The sequence below is a fragment of the Porites lutea genome, chromosome 2 (assembly GCF_958299795.1).
Source record: "Porites lutea chromosome 2, jaPorLute2.1, whole genome shotgun sequence".
NCBI classification, from domain to species: Eukaryota; Metazoa; Cnidaria; class Anthozoa; order Scleractinia; family Poritidae; genus Porites; species Porites lutea.
The window spans coordinates 11,237,871-11,259,609 of NC_133202.1; the positions used below are offsets into that span (position 1 = coordinate 11,237,871).

Sequence of the window (21,739 nt, forward strand, 5' to 3'; positions counted from 1 at the left end):
TGACGACGGCTATTGCGGTTCCCGCCAAAATGACGCTGGTTCACGCGCGCGCACTTCTTAGTACTGAAAAAATGTCGTCATCGGCTCAGAATCTAAAGGTCTCTATTATGAGGTTGGGCAAACCGGCTCAAAATTTGTCCGTCAAAACAATCCTATTGTTATAGTACAATTCATGTTAACATCGGCACAGTCGAATCACGTGCGGCCAATTGACCGGCTACATTAGGCTGTCAGGACAACTAAAGATGGTTTTCAAAGATGGTAGGCTAGAAATTGACAGGCACTCTACTGATATCTGTTTTAAGCAACTTTGGATCGTTAGATGGCAATGCTGTTAGGAATGCGCTCGGGCAGCAGATATGGGTATGGGATCTCAAGATTTGCATTCCGCTCTTTTATCTCTGCGGAGATTTGCTTCAACTTCTTCTGAAAGCTAGAAATGGCAGATTTGGCAGGAGGGTCGATAAACAGGTCTTCACGATAGTCGCCAATGAATCTCTGTGGAGGAAATAAATGTTTCGTAAGTAGCATTCAGACTCTGAAAACAACATTTGTAAAAGGCATTTTAGTAAATAACTAACCAACTATCCAATGTGATGAAACTGAAATAAATATTAAGCACAGGCCGCCTGCAATATGCTCCCTATAATTATGCGGGAAATTAATACTTGGCAACAAGTTTGCAATATCTCTTAAGCTCTGTAATATTGTCTTGAGGCACAATAGTTAACTTGCCCAACAGGACAACAGAGAATCAAAACGTATCAAGACGACAAACCTTGTGTGAAAAGCGTGACAAACATTTTGTTCGAAAACGTTTTTCCGGCTGACTAACCTTTCTTTAAACAGATCTCTTTTGTAACAGACCACAACATATTAATGTCAAATGAAGATCACTACAAAACACGCAAGTAATAGGCCTGTCACGTTTGTCACACGAGAAAGTTTTGCCGTCCTCTTCTCTCTGCTATCCTGCTGCGCAAGCTCACCAATAAAAGGGTAAAAGAAAATTATTTTGTTCTACAGGAAGCCATTAACAATTTGCCTTGCTATTGCGATGCTGGTCATTTTGAATTTGATTGTACAGGCGTTTTCAATGCTGCAACGTAGAACACTACAGTAAAGCTTACCTCATCCTGATAAATGCGAGTCAAATCGTACACCGTAGCGATAGTCATCGACACTTGGTGCTTAGTAGCCAGGCATTTCATCATGTGCTCCATTGTGACCACGCCCTTCTTTGTGGGTGGTGGCTGGCGCATAAGAGCTGGAGAATTTGGCGGGAAACCGTACACATCCAACTGTGAAAAATTAACCGCTGCGTGCTGGCAGGCACAGGTGAAGATAATGCATTCCAGAAATTCGCACAACTGTTGGCAGCTAGTGAAGGACTTGGGCACGCCATGGTCAGCGTGCCCTTTGGTGACCGGATATCCGTTATCGTGCAAATCTTTTATCCAGTTCTGCAACTCATAATCCTGTTTTGATAATAAATCATTTGCCCCATGTAAGGCAAATCGGATTCCAGAATCCAGTAAATTTTTGATTGTGAAATCCGGAATCCCGGGCTTTGGAATCCGCGACCCAGCTCAAGGAATCCGGAATCCTATGTACTATTGAAATCCGGAATCCCAGTTCCAGTACATGGAATTCGGAATCCACAGCATAGAATCCAGGATCCAAGACTGCCTTGCATTGCATTACACTACATGTGGCAAAATCATCTTTCACAGTAATTATAACAATAATCACAAATACAAAAGCGGGGCACTACGGTTAAGAACATTCAGGAAACCAATTAAACTGGAATACCGTAAAATTCCGAAAATAAGCCCCAGGGCTTACATTTTTCAAAGGCCCTTTTTGAGGGGCTTATATTCGGAGGGGCTTACCTACGGAGGGAAATTTGCGTTTCAAAATCGATTAGGCTAGCCTCATATTTGGAAGGAAATTTATCGTTTTTGCTTTGTTTTACTTTGTATCTGAGGGAAATTTTCCAAGTACACGCCCCGAGGGGCTTATATATATTGGAGGGGCGATTTAACGTAGGGCTTTTTTGCGTTACCTGTTACATGGATGTGCTTATTTTTGGAATTTTACGGTATTTTGGCTTTTTTCTTGCGGGAGTCTGCCGTACTTTTTAATGTCCGGACAGCTAATTGCACCTCTTCTTGATACACAATTTTTGATCAAAGCAAGCCGTCAGTTTTTTATTTTTTTTAAATATATTTTTCTTTGAATATGGTTGTCTAGTTTCATTTTTCCTTAATAATATACCATCTTACCTTCTTTATGGCATCATCAGAACTATAATAAACGGATATGATCTCCTTGACGAATTCTTTGATTGCTGCCCATAGTTTTAAAGCATCTTCACGGTAATGAAAGTTGGGCAGTTTATCTACCTCATCGACTCCTCTTTCCTTCAAAACTTGAGGAATGTCATAGGTCTTCCAATTGCTGTGGGCCTTGTAGTACTTTTTCATTAGCGTAATATGTCCTGTCCAAAAACAAAGACGAACTCTATTTTATTACGAAGTATACAGCAATTGTTATGATGAGTCTAAGCGAAAGAATTTCGTGTTTTTCTCTGCAAGTAATATGCGTGCTTACACTTGCAATTTACCCAAACCTTCCGGGTGGAGATCTTTTGCATAAACATGAAACTATAAAATTTGACATGGTGGGAGAGCGACCTGGTACATAATATATTCAGATCAGCTGAAGAGACTAGCGAAAACAAATAGAAAAAATTTATCCCCTTAAATTACAGCCCATATTTTCTGAAGCTTCCCAAACGAAATGGCGCGAACCATTTTATTTTTCACCCGGAATTTCCGGTTTTCCCGCGTAATTGGTAAGTACCCATGTTTTGTCATTTTAAACGCCCACCCTCTAGGGGCACTAAATTTTAAGTTCACGCTTCGTTTGGCCTCAGTAGATAAAAAACAAAATGTATACTTCGATTTAGTTTCTGCATTTATTTCTTGATTTGAATCAATGTTGTATGTGGTTAATAGTAGTGAGTGCTTTACATACCTCCACCACCCACCGTTAGGGTGAGATCGGCCACCCCTCCCTCGGCAATCAGGCGATCTCGCCCCAGAGTGTTGATGGCGAGAACCCCTCGGATGTGTGGTGACAGCAGTTTCCACAGGGGGTGGATGGTAGGCAGTTGTCGGTAGCTGGCAACCGCGATCGGTTCCATAAAGAGATGAGTTCGAAGAAGATGAGTAATCATCTGAAAGGGATTTTTAAAAAGAAAAAAAATATGTTGAAAAGGAATCTAAATTGGTTCCTTTGACTGATGCTATCTTAAAAAAAAAAAAACGCAAAGCGCAAATTAAAAAGCAAGGTTTTTTTTTGTAAAGCGTGATAGTATCATCTACTTTCCACAGTTGGTCCAGAACTTTCGTTGGAAGGCTGCGCGCATCCTTAAAATGCTTAGGGACCTTTCTATTCGATGACGAGGAAGAATACGAGAGCGAGATTTAACTTTAAAGTTTTTCGCGTATTCTCAAAAATTTTACACCCTGGAAAGATTCATTGTTTCCGCTGCTACGACATTCTCGCTAAAACCCGTTGAAGAGTGACGACTGCTATCACGTTTTCCCGCCGAATGACGCTGTTTCATGTGCGCGCACTACTTGGTATTGTAAAAATCTCGTCCTGGTATTCGTCCTTGACTTAGAATCTTAAGATCTCCATTGAATGGAAATATGTGGATAGTTACCTGATGATACTGAGTGTCCGCATTTCGTAACCACAACTTTGCGCAAATCCAGTCCAAGTCGGAGTCATTCGGAGTCCATATTGGATTATCTGGACTGGGCTGCTGATGTAGCTGGATTGCTATTGGCACCAGGTCCCCGCTTCCTTTCACATAAAACAGACCAAAGCTTGCGCACATGTATCTCCTTTCCAGGTCCTCCCGGTCCTGACCATAGTGGGGGATGTCCTCCAAGATTTCATAATCTACTATGTAGACCCGACTAGCCTGTAAATTATTAAACTAACCACTTAAAATCGGTTTAAACTGGTAATACTTTACGATTTTGCGGCGATATTATGAACTCCTGGTTTGATTTTACATGGCAGCTTCAGTTATTAACCTGTCGGGGTAGAGTCCACCCAGGTACCGTTTGAGTAGCTCTCACGAAGAACATCGCCAATAAACCGTGTAAATGTCATGCAGGCCTAAGAAACAGCAGTGTTTTAGCGGCCAGAAATTACCATGAAATCTAGCGCCATGAAACACCGCTAGATTAAACAAGTGATATGAAATCGGGCTGGCCAATGGGCAAACTCTCACCAATTGGGAAGCTGCGAGAAATCAACCGCGAGTATCACACGAAAGGAGGCGCGAGTGCTAGAGGCGGAGAAAGAAAGTTCCTTTTCCTCCGCCCCTCGCTCGTGCGATCTCCCGTGCTTCGCTCGGGAGATCGCCATAAATGGAGTACTTACACGCAGGCTAATCGGGCTGGCCAATGGGCAAGCTCTCACCAATTGGCAAGCTGCGAGAAATCACCCGCGAACATCACACGAAAGGAGGCGGCACGAGTGCGAGGGGTGCCCCTCGCTCGCACGGTCTCCCGTGCTTCGCTCGGGAGATCGCCATAAATGGAGTACTTACACGTGGGCTAAAATCGGACTTGAAATCACATAAAAAATCACTACAATGATGGCATGAAAAATTGCCGGATTGGGTTACTGGCCTTTGAGACGCTATATGATTACCAAGGGATATTTTGACTTAACGGCTGAGAAGAGCTTGGAAAAGAAAACGTAAGCTTATCCGGCGCCAGATGTTTTTTGACAGCTTCCCAATGTGGAAAGGCAAAATAAATCTGGAAAACCTGGTTTGTACGCCTGCATTTGATACGTTTTTAAACCACCTTTTTCGAACTAATACTTGTGTGAAAAGGGCCTCAGCACTAAATAAATTTAATATATCTCACATTCATGGCTTTCTCCAACGTGTCTCCAGTGTCCAAAAGGTTCCCGATCAACTGCTGTGTGACGGGAAAGTTTGTTGGGAGTTGGGTGCATCGTTTGATTGAGTCTGGATTACACCCGTTCAGAAACTGAGATCCAAAGAAACGGTCATCCTTCCAATGGTCTGCTGCTTTGGGTACCTCACCTATGAAACCGGTGAATGCCTACAAAGCGAATAGAAGAGTCAAATGTTTAAACATGTAATCCATTTTTTTTCTCTCGCGTTCGCTTTTCATTCCGTTATTCCGTCTAATTGAGAGCCTGGAACAACAACAACAACAAAAGCAAGCAAAGTTTTGTGAAACTTTTTGCAAGGTACCCGTAAGTTATATATAATTTCACTGGATTTTCTTTACCCACAGTGAGGGCTTTCATTGGCTACTTGGAGATAACTTCCAGCAAAAATTTTCCGTTTTCCGCCAGAAGTCTCTGAGCGGGTCCAGTAAATTATAATGCATTGGCACCCTTGGATATTGATCGCGTAACTGCCCTTGCTCTATCTCATTTGTGTTTGTTGTGCACAACACCTTATATGTAGGATCCCTCGAAAAAAGTTGATTTTGTGAATCTTAATGTTTTCCTTGGGGTATGGAACAGATAAAGAACTTTTCCTCTAGGGTGTTGAATGTTTTAGTTGTGCAAGATTTTTAAAGTGCAAAGGAAAACGTTGCATGGAAAAATTTCGGATGAATAAGTGTTATTTTTATTATTTTGTGTTGTTTTAGAATGACTATCAATCAGCGTAACTAGGAAGTACTATAGAAAATAATAAAAAAAAGGGCCAGAAACAGCCACAACAACCAAATTAAAAATAATCAGTAGACATTACAACGTAAAACCCGACAAATAATTCATATGGGCTTAGTCTCCGTTCTTTCTTTTATTCTTTTAACTCTCTGCTAGGCGCAATTTCTACCACTCTTCCGGGTCCGGAAGGAAATCCTCGACGGCGACGTCGAATTGTAAACTTGAGGGGAATAAAATGCACGAGTCTCATAGCAATTCTCTCCTCCGCAGAGGCTTCTGCTGGGTATTTCAATAAAAATAGCAATAATTGAAAAATAGGAACTGCGCGGTGGACGATGGGAAGAGGGAAAGGCTTCCCTTCCCCTCGTGCCCCGCGCTTTCTTATTCTTTCTTCCCAGACTCCCTGCGACACAATAGGGAGCTTTAGCAACTACAACGGCGACGGCAGCTAGAACGTCGAAAAAGCAATAGGCTTGATTAGCAAAACAACAACTTTGCACGTGCAGGACATTTTTTTGTACATTTCTTTGGCGTCACTGCACGACTACGGCGTGAAAATCCCTAATCTCACGTTTTATGGAGGACGTAAACAAGCGATAACGAATTTTTCTTTCTCTTTCAAAACTTGAGTGTGGTCCCCAAGAAATCAACTCTAGGGAAATTCGCCTATATTTGATATTTTCAGCAGTTTGGAATAAACGCGATAAAGTTGAAAAAACGCCAATTCTTTTAAAAGTGACGTTCTCGCTGCCGTCGCCGTCGTCAGAGTGAGTCACAGCAACCAAAATACCTTGCGGTAGTCATCAAAGTCGTCCCACGAGTCAAAAATATTAAACAGATGCACAAGGCCCATGTTTATCAAAGCATTTCTCCGTGCAGCATGCAGGTCGTAGGAAGCTTCTTCAGTGAACTGTACATCTCTCGGTAGCTTTTTAACACCTGAAGCTTTTACGAAACCAGGAAGATCGGAGTAGGCTGCATCGGTCCCCCATTCATAAAGGGAACGCCTCTGCTTGAGCTCTTCTTCTCTCTGGGACTTAACAGAGCCGTGCTGTTTATCTGTAGGCAGTTTAGCTGAAATAAAACAAATTCAACACCATCAAATTAAAGAAAAAGTTGGCAGTTAGTGGCAGTGATTCGAAAAGATGATATTGGATCTGCAAGCGGGGATGACACTTTGATGCCCTATTTTGTTTTTCACTCTGCATCTAAAATCCATGCCAAACGGCCAATATAAATTCCTTCAGCAAAGATGGGGCAGGATATAATCATGTTTATTCTTTGAAATAAATAAGCTGAACGTTGTTTCTGCAAAGTTCAAAGTCTTCAAACGTGACAAGTTTACATCACTGAAAAAATTATTTTCATGCTCAAGAAACAATATCAAAAAATACGGATAAGCAGATATTAGTTGTACTGTGTCCACAATAGCCTATTTTTCTTTCTTTTCTCTAACTTGGACTGCTTAGAGCGCTTTCCATTTGTTCAGAACTGGCAGCGGCCAGACTATTCCCCGTCGTAAAGAGAATTTCACTTTTAATGAAAATTGTCCAGCCCGATCAGTAAAATCAGCAAAATAATCTGCATGGGGTCGATGGTTTGTAACCGAAAACTTTTTAAAAAAGCCTATTCATTTTCGAACGGATCGGTTCGGCCGGCTTCTTCTGACTTTTGGAAAGAGCCCTTAGTTCACGTTACCTGCTCCTTCGAAGATGATGGTCTCGCTTTGCACCCAGCAGTTGCATGGAAAATCATAGACGGTGTCCTTGCCTTTGATTTTGATCGTAACGCGGTTTACAAACCAATCACTGTAAAGGCCACCTTGGTTATTCTTCAGTGTCACCAACAGAAGTTCGCCAACGTCTTTGGCAGTAATTTGATACTCATCTTTTTGTCCAGCTTCAAAGTCATTGTGAAACCATTTGTCAAGGCTTAAAGCATCAGTTTCACCATTGGTACCTTATAGAAATAGGCACAACTTGGTTACGACATTTCTTCTGTTTAGCCCTTGACAAGTCGGGCACAGAAAAATGGTTGACAATAGACGAAAAAACTTCACTGAAAAGAAAGCAGAAACCTGTTTTACGTAGACTGTATTGCGTTTGACATTTCACCAACACACAACAAATATGTCATTTTGATATCAAGACAATCGTACATATTCGTTCGGATTCGTCTCGAACGACCCGAATCGACTCATACTCCACTAGCCGCCTCAGGACCAGGGAATGGTGCCGGTTCTAACAGCGTGTGTGTGTGTGTGTTTTGCCCACAGACAGGTCCTTCCCTATAGTTCTCGATCTAGGGCACACCCCTTGACCGCTACGTAAGGGCTGTCATCCTTCACTCTATCCAGCATTCCCGCTCGAGGTCTTCCAGGTGTATGGTCTCCTTCCTATTACTCTTCCCTCAATAACTAATGAGACAAGATAAACTTGTCGTAGGGTATGACCATTGACCAAGCCAGACTCTGTCTTCTGTTGATAACAGATATGATGGCCCTCTCCTCACCATTACGCCTCAATACGTCTTCGTTACAGACTTTGTCAGACCAAGAAATGCTTAAGTTTTTCACCAAAGCCACTTCTCACAGCTCTCCAACCTTCGCACGTCCTAAGAGAGTACATGAAGCAATTTATAGCACTAGGATCAATACCTTTGATAACGAGAGATACCGAGGCGTCTGTCCCAGCTCCCTTTCTGCTTCCTGTGACAACAGTGATCAGATATTCTGACGTCATCTTAGATCCTTAAAGAAAAAACAACTCCAATCAGTTACAACTAAGGCAAACGGACATCATCTTCTTAGATCTCTCTAAGGCTTTCGACAGCGCGCCACATGAGCGTTTGTTGCTGAAACTACAACGGCATGGGATAGATGGCTCTCTTTTACTGTGGATTAGAAATTTCTTGACGAATAGAAGGCAGCTTGTCGTGTTAAGGGGAAATTGTTCAGATTGGTCACCCGTGATTTCAGGCGTGCCTCAAGGAACAATACTACTCGGCCCAATCTTAATTATCATTTATATAAATGATATTATTAACAGTCAAAATCTACGCTTATGACACCAAAATCTATCGCACGATCAATGAGCCTGATAACGATATCTCAGCCTTACAGCTTAACCTGAATAGGGACTGGGCTAACAAAAACGAGTGGCAGTTGCGCTTTAATCCCGAAAAATGTGAAGTCATGCGTGCAACGCACAGTAGGGACAGATCTAAACCAAGTTACTCTTCAGGTGTGCAACTAAAATCTGTTGAAAGTTTCAAGGATCTAGTGGTCACAATAAACTATGATCTATCTTGAGGTAAAGACATCTCCTACATAGTAATTAAGTGTAATTAAGCGATCACTCGGAAACGACAATCGGTATGCGTTTTGAATTCTTGCCTCTTTAAGTCGTTGATAAGACCTATACTCGAATACGCTGCCCCAGTCTGGAGCTCCTACTAAAAAAAAGGATATTGAATCCTTGAAAAAAGTCCAAAGAAGAGCCTTAAAGCAAAAGCGCGGAGAAATGAGCTATGAAGACCCAGCGCTTCCAATTACTAAATTGGTAAACTCTGGATAAACGTAAAGAGTTCTTATCTCTAGTTCAGTGCAACACGATAGTTTTGCCCAAATTTTCGGGAAAATTGTCTCTATAACGACGAAGAGGCACTATGAATAATAAAATTGGTAGGGTGAAGGCGTAATAGAAAAGAAAAGGCTTTACTCCCGGATGACGTTCATCGCTCCAAAACGGCCTTTGCTAATTAAACTCCTTGTTGTTTAATTAAAGAACTCGGAAGGATATAACCACTGTAAAAAAACCTTTGTTAGCCTAACTAAGTGACCCCATATTACAACATATAACTGACATTTAGCCGAATTTCAGCAAATCAGTTACTTATTGAGGCAAAGCCAAAAATGTTACAGATTTTGCCAAATTCTTGTAGCGGCCATTGATTTTTTTAAATAAAAATTACAAAGATCATCGTATAAATCTAGCAAGAAGGGCTTATTATTAAAAGCGAGAGCTTGGACAAACAAGCTACTAATTACCATATAAATTGCGAAAGTCAACATGTTAAGGCAAGGAGTTCAAATCATGGGCGATCTCGATACCCTGTCTCTCTGCACGGCTGGAAAATAACTAGAGCAAAACTCATGCAGCTGTTTCACTCTAAATCTCTTCTGAATTGTTCTTTTTTTTTTCAAATTCTTCCTTTAGGGTTGCTAGATCTTGTGTTATTTCTTAATTTGACGATACATCATTTGTAAGATAGCTCTCAGCCAGATCGATCAGAAATTTAACAACAAACCTTTTCGTTTAGCAGGGAGCTAAAAGCACTTGATATAAAAGTAGAAGCGTTTCATAGTTTTGATTGGTACTGGAAATAATGAGACCGATCTCTAAATCGTAAAAGAAAATGCTGAGATAAATGTTTAACAGCAAACCTTGGGCTCGTTTAGCAGGTAGGAAAAAACGCCTGAGTCGTTCCATAGTTCTAAAAATGGTGATAATTCACAGAAGAACCTTGACATGGACTATCGGTCGCTTGAGAATTATTTTTTAACAGCAGAATGTTTAACGATGAGGCGCCAATAGCAGTTTTAGATCCTTTGGCTACATGTAAATTTGCCACCTCTAGCAACAGCCTTGACAACACTAAGAAAAATTTCAGTCGCTTAGAAAATAGTTCGAGCGCTTGAAATATGATTTAATTTTAAAACGTTTGAACTGTCCTCACACGGCCTTGAAATGAGCTAAATCCTTGCGAGAAAAAGAGAAATTTTTACCTCACTAGATATTTGCTTGAACAAGAGAGAATGGGGAAGGAGAGTGAATACTTGTGCCTTTATCAGGGGCACCCCAACGTCAATTTTGGGAAAATATCTGTTCGGAAGACTATTTGAGATCTAGAATTTTTGGAACATTTTTTGTAAAATTTCTCGCTTGCCTACCTCTCCTATGATTTTCGAACATCTAAAAAATGGCATAATTCCCCATTTTTAACAGATTTTTACCCTAAAAAGGTCACCTAGAATTTTCCGAAGCCTTTTTTCCGTCTGAAATTTTCGAAAAGGTAAGTTTTGATCCCTATAATTTTCGGATCAATAGACTGGGAAATCCGAACAGATGAAAAATTTTTACGGGGATAAAAATATACTTATATCTACCGTTTAAATACTAAAATACGTTTAACAATGCTATGTTTAAGTGGTTTTGAACTATATTCTCGTTGGGTGCCCCTGCTTTATGATTTTCGTTCCGTACGGCTATGCTGCGCTGAAAGGTTATAGTTGTCTGTTGTTTCCATGACAGTGAGGTCTACTTTCATGACGTGAACAAGATATTCCTGTTTCTTTCTTGACAGGGATTAGTTCATCCGGCATAAGAAGCATAGAAGAACTTATCAAATAAAGTGACACCTGAGTGCCGAAGTTTCTTCTGCCCGTTTCAGTGGGTTCCAGTCCTCGCTCTTATTCATTCACTTACGCTATTGTTCGGGCGCCTTGACCGCTGGCTGGCTTGTTTTCGATTGAGTCCGAGTGCGTACGTTCAACTTCTCGGGCACCATTGTAACTGGCCAACTGGTTTTTGCATCCGGCAAGTTGAAATTCAGTGTTATGTCATTTCAATTATTTCTTTCTGTCGCCCTCGTTGGGCCACAGTACAAATTTCTTGGTTACCAGTAATTGTCAGAGAAATTGTGTTGCCCCGTAAAAGTCAGCTCTTTATGAGGTGTCAACTCGATTCCAATGGCAACCAGTCAGTTACCCTGGGTACCAGAGGTTTTTCTCGATTGCGGCGGGAATTTTCGGTGTTGGCCGAAGGCCGACACGTCTTCGAGGGTCTCAATGGGGTTAACCGATAGGCGTAAAACGGCCAAAAATTTAGTCGATAGCCGTAAAAATTGAAAAATTTTAACCGTTAGCCGTAAATAGGGTAAAAAAGGATTAACCGTAAAAGAAGTTGTTCCCTAGTTTTGCTACTTTTAATGAAGGTACTAAACTCACTTATGGCTGCGTTTTTTATTTCCCGGCTAAAGTCACTCCGTACGCACGTTCGGAAACGCGCCTTTTAGGTGTTGGCTAGGCTCCATTTCCGCCGCTGTCTCGGGGAACTAATTTTTTTCCAGAGCGAAAGTGTGGCTTCTTGCTGGGGATTAATATTTGCGATTTTCAGGAGGTCATGCCCTCGAAAAAATAGTGAAATAATTCGCAGAGATGTCACTGTTTGTAAAACACGATGCCGATAAACAACATTTCCCTGTTTTTCTCTGACGCTACGGTAGACGTTGCCATGCCTAGTCGCTGTACGGCGTCCTCCCACGCAATCTCGGTCAAGGAGTTTCGGTGGCGAACTCGCACGGACCACGTGACCCGAAACGTATTAGCCGCGCGATGATGAGGACTACGGACAATGCAACGGCTGACAGTCGTTCCGTACAGTCCTTCGCTATCATTAAAAACACTGGACACGGGAATTTTGTTATCGGCCGTTTTCACACTAGAGCTAGAAATGGATTATCCGTCAGAGACTAGCCTGTGTACAATCGCCCCCTTCCCGACAGACACCCCTTCTCCGATTCTTTCTGAGGGGAGGGGGCGGCTGTACACAGGCTATCTGGAACGGATAATCCCGTCTTCAAACTGTCCGTCGAAATTGACGGATAAAGTCAGGCGGATTGTTCATTCAAAATTAAAACTATTCCATTTTCAAATTAAGACGTTACCTATCTGACGCGAATCATCAAACGGATAACCCATCTCACACGAATAACCTGTCTCTAATGTGAAAACGGCCATTTCTGTTGTAATGAATGTCGGGCCCAGGCCTTGAGTTGGGCGTGCGCGTGTGTGCTTTGCTTTTTCACAAAGATTATTTTTAAATTGACTATTAACCGTAACTGAAAAAAATTAACCGATAGCCGTAAAAAAGCCAAAATTTTAGTCGATAACCGTAAAAGCCACCACCCCATTGAGACCCTCGTCTTCGGCCCTAGGCCGAAGCCGCGAGAAAAACGTTTCGCGCAGGTCACTATATTTGTATAAAGACTTGAAAGAAAGTAGAAACCGTGCTAGAAAAGTCTCTGGCACCCAGGGTACCAGTCAGTCATAAGCTATACAAAAATTAATGCGAAGTTAGAATGTTTTAAGGAACGACTTTTAACCTGCATGGAGGAAATTTTTTTGTTTGTACATGGTGTTTCCAAGAATAAAGCCAGAGAGCCGGTGTAATTCGTGTCTGTTCAGTGTTCCAATTCAAAATGGATTTAAGGTGATGTTACATGGAACGATTCGCAACGACGAGTTTTAGCGCAACATAGCGTTGTAATAAGGGAACAAAGTTGTAAATATTCGAAACAACCTCGCAACAATGTTGCAACACTGTGCTGCGCTAATTGCGTCGTTGGGAATCGTCTCGTGTAACGTCACCTTTAAACTAGCGCGAAAAGGCTCTAATCCGGGGCTCTCTAACCTTCGTCGCAGCTAGTCAGGCTCGTGTGCTAAGCAAAAGTAGTAGTAGTTTTTCAGGATATTTTTTCTTTGAAAAGATTTTATCTACATGTAGGAGATTGATAGCATTTTTAAATTCTACATTACCTTCCAACCTCTATATAAAATCCTCGACACAATGATTACAAAATTGCAAACCTGAAATTAAAACTGGAAACTTGCGTCTGATGAACTCGCAACATTTATGCATATCTCCTGATCAAACCTAGGCAGTTATGTTCTTTTGATACAAAACGACAAAGTGGTGTCGCTGTTTTCTATTCACTACTTAAGAGAATAGATGCTGTTTTTTAACAGGTGCTGCATTTTATTGTATTTACCTTTGTAACGTTCCAATAATATAAAGACAACGATCGGCTAGATCGGGCAATTTGCATTTAAAATGTCATTCTTCACGGAAGTGAGTCTCGCTGCTGTTGAAGTAACTTGGGGTTTTAAAAGCTATTTTATGGCAAAGACGGATCCTGTTTTAACACCTTACCGTAAAGTTAATGTCACAATGCATTCTTTTTTAAAAATACTGTCTTCTACTTTTTCAACAGCTCCTTCCATCGTCAGGTGACGTGACAGATGCGAGACTTTGGATAAGGCTGTACTACTATACGTGTTCATTGTTGGCGGTTAATTCTCACGACCGAGTTCCTTTGGCTATCACTAATTCACTTTATTACTTCACATGTTCGGAATCCAAGCGACCCCCCCTCCCGATCCTGGATGAGTTCCCAAAGCTCTCACTACTAAACTTTCAACAATTCTTGGTGTTGAAGAATATTTTTTGTAATTATATTAGATACTATTGTAAAAGACTGTTAATGCTTTCATATGGTGATACTAATTTCTTTGAAGCTCTTTAATTAGTTTTATAATAGCATATAGTGTTTTGTTTAATTGCTACGAGCAGGTGACGCCCAAGCTACGAATAAATACAACTACTAAATAGTTGGAACACATTCAGGCTTCTGTTTACGTTTTGCTAATTACATCTAACGAGAGGCAGTGCCAGTCTTACCGCCGTTACTACGGAGGCCACGTGACTCGAAAGCATCTTCTCCCCAGTTTCCCTCGGTTTGTGATTTTCGTTCAGCAATCTGCCTCTCTGCTTTTGATATGGAGCCATCCTACCTCGTATCACTGGTATAGGCGGTAAGTTTATCTCAAAATCGAGATTAATGAGGTTCTATCATTTCGAGTTGTTCCACTCTTATATCACAACCCTGAGCTGAAATTAACCTAGGTTTTCTCAGTCATCTATTTCCAAAATAAGAACTCTGAGAGAAAGATTGAGGCTATTCACTAAAAGCGAAAGAAAGTGCACGGAAAATTCTGGGTATTTTTTTCAGCCCAGAACGGCAAGAGTTTAATTTGAGATGGCCCATTTTTTCCATGAAGTTGACATGATCGACAAAATCGACAGCCGAAAGACATGCACTTTAAGTTTGGGTGGAGTATATTATTCTATTATTTCTTTGTTCGTGTGTGTGTGTGTGTACATGTGTTTTTTAATCCAGTGTGATTTTAGAGTTTTGAAACAAGATCGTGGGAACGTTACTTTAAGACCTGCCATTTTTAGCTACGTATACGCCGAAGGTGAAAAGAGAAGTTTTTAAAAGGTCTTCCGAGGCAGCTTTTTTGGAGTCCATACCGATATTTTTCAATCGCATTAAAAGTAATTTTATCCTTGTCCGATCGCTATAAAATTTTTCTGACCACTGACTGACTTTCGACAGTGAAGTTTGTCAAAATGCGGTTTTAAGTAAAATCGATATTACTATGACGACAATAAGCAAAAAAACATTGATGTCAATAAAAGAACACTCGACTGCCCATTTACGTATCTTATGGATTGCTTTTAAAACCTTTTTCAGAACAAAGTAGCGGAGCATATACGAATGTCTCCATCAGATTATCGGTACTGTAGCTTTTGTCATTGCATCACAAACATGCCTATAAATGCTTATCAACTTGGTTCAAAACAATTGTTCATAAGATTGCTCTGTCTTTCTGTCAGTGCCAACACCTTTACCGACACATAACGGTGGGAATATTTAATCAGGTCATGCAAGAGACTATAAAGGGGACAGAGAGGGCATCTCCCATATACACCCTATTCCACAGGTAATTCGTCTCGGGTTATTTTTAACACCACAGATCTCAAGGGGGATTAGACAACAGCCAATCACATAGCGCGAATGTGTTCCGCGTGGATGACCCACGCTGAGAGCCACGCGTCCTTCACAAAATGACGCAGAACAAAATGGGGAAAGACGCGGAGAGCGATTTTGCTATTCCTTTTGTCGACGAAAACGACTACAGCGAGATTTCTGCGAAAGCTGTGTCAGCGAAACCGAAATTAAAAAAGAATCGCCCTTCCTCTCTTGTATAGAGCTAACAGTAGAGCAGGGAAATCCTTAACACACTGAATATTCTCTCAGGATCATTTATAAATTACAGTTTGAAGAGAGCAATTTCTGGTTTGATGTTTATTTTTTTCAGTCTTTATAGCGATTATTCCTACCCACTTACTTTGTGAATTGTAGGCGAACCCTCCTAAAGATAATTTCAAGGGACCATATTCAAGCTCAGAAAGAGAAATAAAATTTCGTCGTTGCTTATTTACGTCCTCCATAAAACGCGAAATTAGGCATTTTCACGTCGTAGTCGTGCAAAAACGAGAAAGAAATGAACAAAAAAGTGTGTTGCACGTGCGAAGTTGTTGTTTTGCTAATTAAACCTATTGTTTTTTTGACGTTCTAGTTGTCGTCCGCGTCGTTGGATCTTAAACTCCCTAAATTGTACAAACGACCGGTTTCAATAGACCGGCGAAATTTCTCATTTTATTAAAGCACTGAGGTTACGACAACTTCGAGTTAAACTGATTTCACGGGTTGTCAAAGAGTCCAGCGATTCCTTTTTCCCAGGTGAGCGCCGACTCATTTCGCTTCAATATTCAGGAATGCTCTCGATCTTTTTGCGCTTTCATTGCCTCTCGCCCGACATGTTTTGCAAGGTGTTTGGTCATGCGAAACCTCCACGAAACATCCACGCCTCGCGCGAGGTAACTTTATCCCGATTCTAAAAATAACTCGAGACGAATTACCTATGGAATAGGGTGTATATGGGGGATGCCCTCTCTGTCTCCTTTATAGTCTCTCGGGTCATGTCCATTTTATTCTTCGTTCACCCACCATACGAAAACTGCTTCATGATCAGTGTTGTTTACCCATCGTACAGCTCCCTTGCAACGCTAAAACCATTTTTTAGCGACATTACAATCGATGCAAAACTCACAACCAAAATGCGATGTTGCAAAATGAGGGAACCTTGGCGTTTATGAAAAGACTTCTACGTACGGCTAGCTACTTCAAATTGCTCAAGGAGAAAAAAACTTTGCTGGTGGAATGACAACACTATCTCATTTCTGAAGAACTCGCCAGCTGTGAATTAAAGATCAGGGACTTCTTTATCTTCGTATTAAGGTATCATCCACCCTCAAGCACCCTCCCCTCGTTGACCGGTGCTAGCGCTTTTGCTTTTAATAAATACCCCCATAAACCGTACATTTTCTGAAAGCTTAATAGTTCCAGATTGTTGCTTATTCCTTTTAAAAAATCAAACTATTAACGCGATTCCGAAATGAGAAGCTTTTTGTCAGGGATAGCAAATCATTAGCACTATCTACCTGTGAAAAAATACTCTTACTCGAATTCGAAATCAAAATTCGCAGACTCGGTTTTTTAAAAGTAACTATATGACAGTAAGTTGGCCAAATTTCAGCCAAATTGGTTCACGGGTTGCCGACTTGGAGTTTAAAACGTACCCTCAACTTGGAGGGTCTCAATGAGGTTAACCGATAGGCGTAAAACGGCCAAAAAGTTAGTCGATAGCCGAAAAAATTGAAAAATTTTAACCGTTAGCCGTAAATAGAGTAAAAAAAAAAAAAAGAAAGAGTTAACCGTAAAAGAAACTGTTCCTTAGATTTGCTACTTTTAAGGAAGGTACTAAACTCACTTATGGTTGCGTTTTTTATTTCCCGGCTATTTATTTTCCTTACGCACGTTAAGTAAAGCGCCTTTTAGGTGTTGACCAAGACCTTGGCTCCATTTCCGCCACTCTCTCGGGGAACTAATTTTTTCCATAGCGAAAGTGTGGCTTCTTGCTGGGGATTAATATTTGAGATTTTAAGGAGGTCGTGCCCTCAAAACACTAGTGAAACAACACGAAGAGATGTCACTGTTTGTAAAACACGTTGCCGATAATCAACATTTCCCTGTTTTTCTCTGACGCTACGGCCGGCTACGGTAGACATTGCCATGCCTAGTCCCTGTACGGCGTCTTCCCACGCAATCTCGGTCTAGGCATTTCGGTGGCAAACTCGCTAGGACCACGTGACCCGAAACACATTAGCTGCGCGGAATAATGAGGCCTACGGACAAGGCAACGGCAGATAGTCGTTCCGTACAGTCCTTCGCTGGACACGGGAATATTGTTATTGGCCGTTTTCACGCTAGAGCTAGAGATGGATTATCCGTCTGAGACTAGCGTGTGTACAGTCGCGCCCTCCCCACAGACACCCCTTCTCCGATTTTTTCTGAGGGGTGGGGGGGGGGGGGGGAAAGATGGGAGGGCTGTACACCGGCTATCTGGAACGGATATTCCCGGCTTGAAACTGTCCGTTGAAATTAACGGGTAAAGTTAGGCGGATTGCTCATTCAAAATTAAACCTATTCCAGTTTCAAATTAAGAAGTATACCTATCTGACACGAATCATCAAACGGATAACCCGTCTCACACGAGTAATACGTCTCTAGTGTGAACACGGCCATTTCTGTTATAATGAATGTCGCGCCCCGGCCTTGAGTTGGACGTTTGCGTGTTCGCTTTTGCTTTTTCACAAGATTATTTTTAATTTGACTATTGACATTTCTATGTGTAAAATAATATTAGAAGTGAAATACTTTATAAAAAGTATGATATATCAAATGTTAAAATTTTTCAAAAGAATAGTTTGTTTCATCCCGAGATGATCCGAAGACCTTTATTTCGATTTAAAGATAGAAAAAATACAGGTTTAACTTTTTGAAACAAAAGAAGTTAATTTTTAACTTTTTTGTTAACCGTAACTGAAAAAAATTAACCGATAGCCGTAAAAGAGCCAAAATTTTAGCCGATAACCGTAAAAGCCACCACCCCATTGAGACCCTCAACTTGCCCTGATTTTCATTTCAAGAAAACAGGGAAAAAGATTTTTGGCGGCGTATTAACCGTGACGAGATTGTAACTACACCAAAGCTGTCAATGTTGATGCATACCAGAAAAGGGACAACAATAGTGATACAGCAGGAAAAGGTTACAAACGAAACCCGACAACAGATGAACTATTTATTTCAAAGGTTCTTCTCTGTTCGATCCTTCTGTTGTCGAGAAAGCATCTTTAGTTATTTGCGACGGGCAGTTTTCATTTTGAGCCAAGCCAACTTTTACTCGATACATTTTCTAAAAGTTCGACACTTCCCTGAAAAAATGTACAACAAACCGCTCCCTGGAGTTTTTCTTGAGGCTACTCTCCCGCTAGAATAGACTTTCAAAAAAGTCCTTCGTCTGATTTTTATATGGCGCAGAACCTGTCGCGAATTTGTCGCTCGCTTGGTCGCTTCGCGGCCTAAAAAGCTTGCCCCCGCTCGCTGAGAAACATCGTGAAACTCGATTTTGAGGTAGTTTCAGTAGGTTTTTCAGAAGCTTTGTAATCTTTTAGCCATTTTTCTTGATTGTACTAGGAGCCCTTGTCGCTCTCTGCTAATTTCGAAGCCCACACTTTGCAAAACGATTTTGTCGTCTTCTTTCGTCTTGGAGTCGAGGACGAAAACGGACAAGCTCTTTTTTCTTCTTTGGAGGCATTCACTTCCGAAATCCAGGGAGTGAGCACTATACAACAGCGGCATGCGTATCAAATATGACAGGACTTGTCAACGATCAATTAAAATAATTAGCATAGAAAAAACTTTTGCGCTCCATAAGTCTGCACAGAAAAAACATTATTTCCTGGAATCTTTTTTAAAAGAAAGGTCTTGATGAGTTCTACTTTATGATCTAAAAATTGAAAATTTTGAAAAATGATGATTTTTTACCCTGGATGATACCTTAACTAAATAATACAGTGTATCAGTCACTTATACATATGAATAATTAGTACAACTCGCAAAACCTAAATGGGTTCTACATTTACAGTTGTACATTTTTATCGGCTCAATTCTGAACCCTTTAGAATTTTTTGCAATCTGCTTCAGTTACAGAAATCCGGTTCGGGGTTTGAATGATGGTAATAAACTATACGGTTTTAGTTTGTGGTCGAGCAGAGTCAGTCAAGGCGTTTACCTGGATAAATTACAAATTCAGTTTTAAATTCTTAATGCAATGCATTGATAGATCAGACGTGCATAATAAGGCGTGTAATTGGCAATACAAATAAAATGAACTCGACAGCCGTGACACAACCCATTTAACTCTGTTTTTGCAGAGGTATTCTTTTTAACTCTATTGCATTGGGAATTCGAATGTGTTGTTATAAAACTTCGCGAGTTTTCATCAGAGGAAATGATCGGACATTAATAAAGCGATTGTGCAATGTATTCAAGCATGAATGTCTGGCAGTTCAGCTCGAAAAAGTGCCATTGGACCAGAGAAAACCTGTGATTTTGGTACTGCAATCTGACCAAAATTGTCACGTTGGAAACTGAAATTTTATTTCATGATCATAAAAGAACTTCATCTATCCTGATTCCGGCCAAGGTTTGAGTGGTTTCATTGTGGTATTTTTTCTGTAATACGGTGAAAAAAAAACCAAAATCAATTTCTTTCCCAATAAGGACAAATCTTCAGACAATAGAACGGATAAGGCACAATTACCTTCATTAAACCATGATTAAACGTTGATGAACATACCCTTTTCAACGTGATTTTCTTAACGAAGTTACAAACATGTCAATGAATATTACATTACGTAGTATTGCGACTTCTCTCTTAAAAATGTCAGTTTGCTTTTCCAAGTATCCGACGCTGAAAACTCGAAATTCTACTAAAACAATGTTTGCACTTATTAACGTTATATTTGCCACACAAATTTTTTTTTTACTTTTTCCAATGTTGCATATTTAGTTGACGAGTTTTCAATATTGCCACGGACTGTGAAATCTTTAGCTGATATCTGTTCATATTCATTACAATTCATGCGAAACAAAATGCAATATCCAAAATGTACACGTTGCGAAATACAGTGGTGTAGATAGCAGAAAAGAACGAACTCCCTCGATAACTAGGAATACTAGGCAAAGTATGCAATTTATACTTCGAAATACTAAAAACACTCCGATGTTTAAAAACACCCACCACAATGTGCAAAATTGACTTCTTTGGGATGCACTGAATTTATCTACGTGCTCACCCCAGACGCTACTTGATCTTTTTGCACGTACAACACTAAGAAGCGTTGCATGCGACAATATTTTTTATGTATGTGTCTTATATTGTTAAAAAACAAACCTGAAAGGTTAGCTACTACAAGTATAGACGTCTTAACTTATAACATACCGTTTAGCCGTCTTGCAACAGGCTGCAGTACGAAACTTTGGTTGTATCTCCTTAGCTTGACCACAGCATTATGTTAATGTTGTTCAGTCGAGGGCGTGTTAGTCCAGGATTTTGAGGATTACGTGGAATGCTTTGAATATGGTCCTCTGTTTGCCCTTGGGACCACGTGCTCACCCCAGACGCTACTTGAGCTTTTGCACGTACAACATTAAGAAACGTTGCACTCGACAATATTTTTTATGTAGGCGTCTTATATTGTTAAAAAACAAACCCGAAAGGTTAGCTACTACAAGTATAGACGTCTTAACCTATAACATACCGTTTAGCCGTCTTGCAACTGGCTGCAGTACGAAACTCTGGTTATCTCGCCTTAACTTGACCCGAGCAGTATGTTAATGTTGTTCAGTCGAGGGCGTGTTAGTCCAGGATTTTGAGGATGACGTGGAATGTGAATACATGTATGGTCCTTTGTTTGCCCTTGGGACTGAGTCGAAGCTTAACCGAATTGCACTCTGGGATCGTTTTAGCGACGAATTTTGACCCAGTTGCCCGTGCAACCTTTTGACAGGAAATAAAAATAATGGTCAATGAAATGTTTGTTTCACCTTTTCTCGAAAATTTTGCTAAAACCAATCACTGCCGTGCATCTTGATTATTGATAAACTGATCTGACTTGACAATCCTGGCCCCAGTTGTTCAAAAGGTTGATAACGCTTGGATACCGCTAAGCGCTTAGCACTTGAAAGTATAAGCGCTATATAAATATTTTATTATATATTTGTTATATTATACCGCTATCCACTGGATAAATCTCTATCCACTGAATAGCGCAACTGGTTTTGTTAACACTTATTCACTGGATAGTGATTTATCCGGTGGATAGCGCTATCCAACGTTAGAACA

The 21,739-nt window shown here is 40.7% G+C and overlaps 1 protein-coding gene across 4 annotated transcripts; it reads right to left on the bottom strand.

Annotated features, from left to right (window-relative positions):
- Nucleotides 1-219: 219 nt before the first annotated feature.
- On the bottom strand, nucleotides 220-21,285 carry LOC140927727 (allene oxide synthase-lipoxygenase protein-like). Of its 4 annotated transcripts, none has more exons than XM_073377411.1 (10): nucleotides 20,837-20,857; nucleotides 8,399-8,491; nucleotides 7,441-7,701; nucleotides 6,533-6,816; nucleotides 4,959-5,159; nucleotides 3,734-3,997; nucleotides 3,040-3,241; nucleotides 2,286-2,500; nucleotides 1,131-1,478; nucleotides 220-498 (listed from the first exon to the last, which is right to left on the bottom strand). In XM_073377411.1, exons 2-10 carry the CDS (start codon nucleotides 8,481-8,483, stop codon nucleotides 319-321), a joined length of 2,040 nt encoding a protein of 679 aa, XP_073233512.1. In that variant the 5' UTR covers nucleotides 8,484-8,491; nucleotides 20,837-20,857; the 3' UTR covers nucleotides 220-318. The 4 variants fall into 4 exon arrangements, with proteins under 4 accessions (XP_073233512.1, XP_073233509.1, XP_073233510.1 ...); XM_073377408.1 differs by lacking the exon at nucleotides 20,837-20,857 and adding an exon at nucleotides 10,187-10,328; XM_073377409.1 differs by lacking the exon at nucleotides 20,837-20,857 and adding an exon at nucleotides 21,156-21,285 and having other exon boundaries at nucleotides 221-498.
- Between the last annotated feature and the right edge of the window lie 454 nt (nucleotides 21,286-21,739).

Coding starts and splice junctions, on each gene's coding strand:
- LOC140927727 (XM_073377408.1), bottom strand. CDS start 10,232: ATGGAACGACTCAGGCGTTTTTTCCTACCTGCTAAACGAGCCCAAG. Junction 8,492..10,186: donor ACCTGCTAAACGAGCCCAAG/GTTTGCTGTTAA, acceptor TTTTTCTTTAAG/GATCTAAGATGACGTCAGAA. Junction 6,817..7,440: donor CATCATCTTCGAAGGAGCAG/GTAACGTGAACT, acceptor GTTTTATTTCAG/CTAAACTGCCTACAGATAAA.